Source organism: Mytilus trossulus, chromosome 7, assembly GCF_036588685.1.
Source record: "Mytilus trossulus isolate FHL-02 chromosome 7, PNRI_Mtr1.1.1.hap1, whole genome shotgun sequence".
Taxonomy (NCBI): domain Eukaryota; kingdom Metazoa; phylum Mollusca; class Bivalvia; order Mytilida; family Mytilidae; genus Mytilus; species Mytilus trossulus.
Genome location: NC_086379.1, coordinates 18,797,403 through 18,804,040, shown reverse-complemented (window position 1 = coordinate 18,804,040; position 6,638 = coordinate 18,797,403). Strand labels below are relative to the sequence as shown.

Here is a 6,638-nt window from a genome sequence, read left to right as displayed (position 1 = left end):
GGGATTTTATGGATTTTATCAGTCCTTGAATTTTTATTCACCTTTAAAATCATTTCTGTCATTTCCAGCGGTCCAATATTTTAAAGAAAGACGAGGGTTATTCTTAATAATATTGGACAGTTAAAAGTTTCTTAAAGGTAAATGATAGTCCAATCACTTGAATATAGAACGGGTACACCAATACAATGACGTCACAACAATGTTTCAATAATTGAAGTGGAGTGATTAGTTGCAATCAAATATAACAGACCTCCAAGTTAAAGTCAATTTATCCTCACAAAAAATAAAGCTAGACTATTTCTACTAACTGTAAAAAACCATGTGTGATATTCTCTGACTTGGTATTACTTGATTTATTTCACTTTTCAGACAAGTACATCTATAAGCAGGTGTGTTTGGATAAACTCATCAATGTAGTGTCCATATATTCGTCCCATATCATACAATCAATTAATTTGCATATCAGTTTGGTGACCCTAATAGGTGATTAGAAATCATATGAATTATAACGACCATCATCCTTATCACACACGTCTTTAAATAGACTGTCCTTATGCATATTAAAACGAAAGTTCCGCCCGATCAGTTGAAATAACATTGGTAATACTGGTATTTACGAAGCACGATACAAGCAATAAAATGCCGAAATGAAATTAAAAATACATGAGTTTCCGCTATATTTTTTGTTTTTCTAATAAATGTTTGTCTTTAATTTTGATTTCTTTTTGATTATTTATTTGAATATTTTAATGAAATATTTTTAATCACTTTCAGTTAACATTATGGGATGTTTGACGTGTTATAATAAAGTTGAGGAATTCATTGGAACCAAATTTGAAAGTTATGCTGGATTTGTTTGTAAGCATCCATGGAAATTTATTTTTGTTCCATTGATAATAAATGGCCTTTTAGGAATAGGTTTGGTAAATCTTAAAAGTGATAATGATGTCGAGCGAATCTATACGCCGATGAATAGTCAGGCGTCAAAAGACAGATCAACTCTTCGAAAAATATTTGGAGATTTTTCTGCTAAAAATTTCTATACGCAAAGCCAGATTGAATCGGGAATATATGGTGACATTATTTTTGAAGCAAAACAAGGAAAAAATATTTTAGGTAACCTATACTTATCAGAAATGAAAGAAGTATATGGTAAGATATCATCATTACAGTTTACAGATAGCGTTGGCTCGTTATCTAATTTGTCGAAAGTGTGTGCAAGAAGGGACAATGCATGCGTGGTTGACGGCCATGTGATATTCAATCCCTGGTTTCAGTCCAACCTTAATGCTAATACCATTCCTTATCCTGGATCGGGGGCTACTTCCTTGCAAGGAATTTTCGGTGATGTTGTTGTTTCAAATGGTATTCTAACAAATGCATCGTTCGTAAAGCTGCGATATCATCTCAAACATGAAACCCAAACAAATAAAGACGACAACATTTTGTGGATGGCTTCTTATATAAAAAAAATAGAAAAAATAACGACAAACCATACCAACATATATTATGCACACTCTGAATCGTTAGACGAGGAGCTCAATGCAAATATTGGGGGAGACATAGTATTTTTTTCCTTAACGTTCACCCTGATGATTGTTTATGCCACAACAGCTACATCGAATTATAAGTGTGTTTCAGACAGACAGAACCTTGGTCGAGCAGGAGTTTTAGCGGCGGCATTTGCTATTCTTGGATCTTTTGGACTTATTGCTGCCTGTGGATTAGAATTTGTCAGCATTGTTGGTACAATGCCGTTTCTTATTATAGGTAACACCTTTAATACCATAACACTGCTAACTATCTAGAACGAACATACATTCCCGCTTTTGGAATGTGAGTAACATTTATTCAATATCTAATAATTTTACTTAAACTCGAAAAAGACAGCTTTTTTGCATTAGTCGTATGGTAGTTTGTTATTATGTATCAACATTTTCAATATTTTTGCTATTTTAATCAACTCAGATAAACTCCGATGTATGCATTAGGCTTCAATTTCTTTCCCTTTTAACTCTTAACTGAACCATTTTCTGTTATATCACTTTTTTCTATTTTGAATTTTCCTCTGAGTTCAATATTTTTGTGATTTTACTATCTGTTATTGTTTGTTATGTTTTAGTGTATTTAAGAAATTCAGATGCTTGATTTATATTTAAATTTTGTTGAATGGTTAAAAACAAGTTAATAAACTCATCATAGATACCAGGACTAAATTTAGTATACGCCAGACGCGCGTTTCGTCTTCAAAAGACTCATTAGTGGCGCTCCATTCCAAAAATGTTAAAAAGGCCAAATAAAGTACGAAATTGAAGAGCATTGAGGACCAAAATTCCTAAAAGTTTTGCCAAATACAGCTTAGGTAATCTATTGCCTGAGGTAGAAAAGCCTTAGTATTTCAAAAAATTCTAAAATTTGTAAACAGTAAATTTATAAATATAACAATATCAATGACAATTCATGTCAGCACAAAAAGTGCTGACTCCTGGGCTTGTGATACCCTCGGGGGAAAAATCTCCACCAGCAGTGGCATCGACCCAGTGGTTTTAAATAAACTCATCATAGATACCAGGACTAAATGTAGTATACGCCAGACGCGCGTTTCGTCTACAAAAGACTCATCAGTGACGCTCGAATCCAAAAATGTTAAAAAGGCCAAAAAAAGTACGAAATTGAAGAGCATTGAGGACCAAAATTCCTAAAAGTTTTGCCAAATACAGCTACGGTAATCTATGTCTGAGGTAGAAAAGCCTTAGTATTTCAAAAAATTCAAAAATTTGTAAACAGTACATTTATAAATATAACAATATCAATGACAATTCATGTCAGCACGAAAAAATAGAGTGATAAAAACATGTCACTCCTTTTGACAGACATAGTATTAAGAATTCAAATGCTATTGGTAGAAATGACTCGTTTTTATTTTTTGTTTGGAACACATGAAACATAAGATAAAATTGGGTCCATAATCATATGCTAATTCTGCGTTTACAAATTGCAATTAAATTCTTAATACTATATAGTAGTAAAAAGGCGTTACTATGTTTGTCACCCCAAGTTTTGGGTTAGGATCGGATTGCATAGTCTTTAGTTTTCCATGTTGTGTCTTATGTATTTTTATATGTCTGTTTGTCCTTTTACTTTTTACAAAGGCTTTTTTGTTTATTTCGATCTATGAGTTTGAATGTCCATCTGGTATATTTTCCCTCTCTTTAGTCAAAAGGAGTAGCATTTTTCATCATTCTACTTAAGAGAGAATACATTGTGTAGTATTTGAAAAATTATGGAAAATTATGAGTCAATCAAGCATCTTTATAGTCAAAATAATATTTTTCCTCCTATCATATTTTATCATCAGAAATGATTTTTTTTTCTTATAATTTTTTTTCAACATAATGAATTGTTTTATATGGGACCGAAAAAGTACATAATATTTTTATTTATTTAAATAGGTATTGGTGTTGATGACATGTTTTTGCTGTTATCTGGTCTTGCAGAAACATATGATTGCAAAAATGCCTTAGAACCAGAAGACCGTATAAAGAAGACATTGCGATCCAGTGGTGTAGGAATAACCATAACCTCTCTGACAGACCTTATAGCTTTTCTTGTTGGCGCATCTTCGTCTTTCATCAGCGTCAGAAATTTTTGCGTATACACAGGTTCGCTTTCATTTAATAACTATGCTTGTCAATATAATGAGTCAAGATAAGATAAGATTGTGGATGTAAGTAACATTCAGTAATTCTACGGATTTTGATAATTATAAAAACCCATAATGTATAATAAAGTATGACAAGAAAATAGTTAAAAGACAGATTCTGACGACAGCCACTGAATTATAAGCTTCTGACTCGACACAGGCACATAAAGAATATGTCTGGTGTTTGGGATGGTCTGACACACCCACACATTAGACAGTGGGGTAACGGTTAGACTAAGCAATTTGAAGGATTTGACTCATCAAATCTCGGTACGATGCACGCAAAAAAAAAGATTATAGAAATACAAAAGACATCATTTCTGATGTACTCGTAGTAACTGAAAGCTAGTTCTGGTCTTATACCAGCAAATGAATAAATCATATCTTCACGGAAAAGACAATCATTCAGAACACATGCAACAAAATCAGTTTAATACAATACAAAGCATTGTTACGAAATAATAAACCCTTATTTTACGGGGATTTTATTTATTCAGCCTGGAAATTTAGATACTATCCGGGTAAACTTATCGATCCTTTATTTGAACTTATTTCAAAAGGTTACTTATTCAACACTTTAATTAGATCTTTGAATATTGTTTGTTTTGATATTTATAATAATTTTGTTGTCAGTAAATCAAAATTAATTTCATATACATATGCACATTTATGGGTCTACAATCTATTGATACCTATATCTTAACGTTGCACAAAGCCATACTTTTCTCTGACTGTTAACGACGTATTTATACTGAATTTATTGGATGTTGGTTGTGTACTGGTGGATTATTTAGTCATAGATGCTTGAAGTTTTTTAAGTAGTTTTTGTTGGCTGTCAGTAACTGCGAGTACTATCAGCTCTGCACTTAATGCTGAGATTTTGATTTATGGATGTACAAGTACCCATTCACGTCTACATTTTTTAGATGTATTTCTGCTTTGTATCGATTTGACGAGTTAAGCCCTTATCAGTTGATTTCCTAGTTTGTTCTTATCTTGTACTGTTACACTTATGAGAGTTGTCTCATTAGCAAGCATGCAACTGCTTCTTAGTGTCATAGTTTTTTTATGATACTTGCAAAAACTTCATTTTATTCAATGCTTGATAATTACAAATTTAATTTTCAGGTATTGCCGTCCTGTTTTGTTATCTGAATTATGTTACGTTTTTTGTTGGTTGTATGGTAATCCACGAGAGACGTGTTTCTGGTAGCCGCCATGCTTGTACATGTCAAGTTATATCCCACAGCAAAAAGGAGGGAAGGAGTAATTGTCTACAAGGACAACCACACAGTTGTATGTGTACTGGATCAATACCAACAAAGAGAAGTGAAGTTGAAGGGCCATTTGAAAAATATCCACCTAAAATTATATCTCGCTTAGTACTTCAAAAGCCGATTAAGGTAATCATTCTTGTGGGATTTGCAGTTTATTTGGGCATTTCAATTTGGGGTGCTACCAAGTTTGAACAAGGCCTTACGCTTAATGATTTGGTAACGGAGGACTCGTATTACTACAGTTACAGTCAGTTGAATGAAAAATATTTTTCCTCAAGCTTTGCAATTTCTGTTAACATTCCAAACACTTTGAAATATTCTGACGTTCAGACCTGGAATAAGATATTGGCCCTTCAAACCTTGTTACAACAAGATGAAAGAGTGGAAAATAACTTACGTTTAAATTGGCTTGAGGAATTTAGAAATTCAACTGTTTACGACGGTTCATCGGAAATAAATTTTATTTCGGCGTTACGTTCAAATTTCTTACCTGTGAATCCACATTTTAAAAATGATATAAAATTTGATACGTCAAATGTAACGATTGTTGCTTCCAGATTTTACGTGTTCTCTTTTAACGTCGAAGATTCTGCTGATCAAGGAGAGTTAATGAAAAGGGTGAGAAAGACAGCATCTTCCTCTGTTATACCAGAGGCAATCGTATATTCTCCCGCTTTTATCTTTTTTGAACAATATGTAGCTATTTTACCAAATACCCTTCAAACTCTCGGTATTGCAACTGTCGTTATCTTCATAGTAACGGCTATCTTTTTGCCTCATCCGGTACTTGTTCTCTTTGTTACCCTGACATTAGCAATGATCCTTGTAGGATTGATTGGTTTTATGCATTTTTGGGGCCTCACATTAAGCTCAATTACAATGATTCATATCATTATGAGCGTTGGTTTTTCTGTCGATTTTAGTGCACATGTTTGTCACGGCTTCATGGAATCGGCTAAATCGAATAGAGATGATGGTGCAAAAGGAGCGATAGTAAGAGCTGGTGGGCCAATTTTCAATGGGGCAGTCTCTTCTATTTTAGGTATTATAATGCTGTCATTCTCAAAATCGTTCATTTTTCGATCTTTTTTTAAAGTTATGTTACTGATAGTTTTGTTTGGGGCATCGCATTCTCTATTGTTTTTACCCGTTATTCTTTCATTGTGTGGCCCAAAATTTAAAAATAATGGTAATGATGAAAAAATATCATCACAAGCAGAAAAGAGAGACAAGAATCAACCAAGAAGCAACATGAAGACTTCTCACAAGAACGAAGCATTTGGTAGCGAATTGTCTATGACAAATACAAATTCTGAGAACGGAGTAGAGTTAACCAAAATACAGCCAAGGAAACTTCCTATCCTCCCATCAATTTCAAACAAACATTGATTACTACGTCTTAGATTTTGATGAATATTGATGGCGTAGCTATACATTTTTGTGTTTTAGACGTTATTTGTGTGCAAATCTTTCTTAAAAAATTATTTAAAATCATATTAGTGAAAATTGATGAATCAAATCCTTTTTATTGACCACAGTTTAAATAATTTATACCACATGTTGTTTGTTTTTTGTAGTAGCTGAAGGTATCAATACAATAAAGAGATCTAAATTTTAAATTAAATGTGAGGGAAAAAATACTACCTGAGCATTAAAGC

At 32.9% G+C, this 6,638-nt stretch overlaps 1 protein-coding gene across 1 annotated transcript; it reads left to right on the top strand.

Annotated features, from left to right (window-relative positions):
* Positions 1 to 782: 782 nt before the first annotated feature.
* On the top strand, positions 783 to 6,369 carry LOC134726220 (patched domain-containing protein 3-like). Its single transcript, XM_063590622.1, has 3 exons — positions 783 to 1,770; positions 3,453 to 3,662; positions 4,832 to 6,369. Exons 1-3 carry the CDS (start codon positions 783 to 785, stop codon positions 6,367 to 6,369), a joined length of 2,736 nt encoding a protein of 911 aa, XP_063446692.1.
* Positions 6,370 to 6,638: the final 269 nt, after the last annotated feature.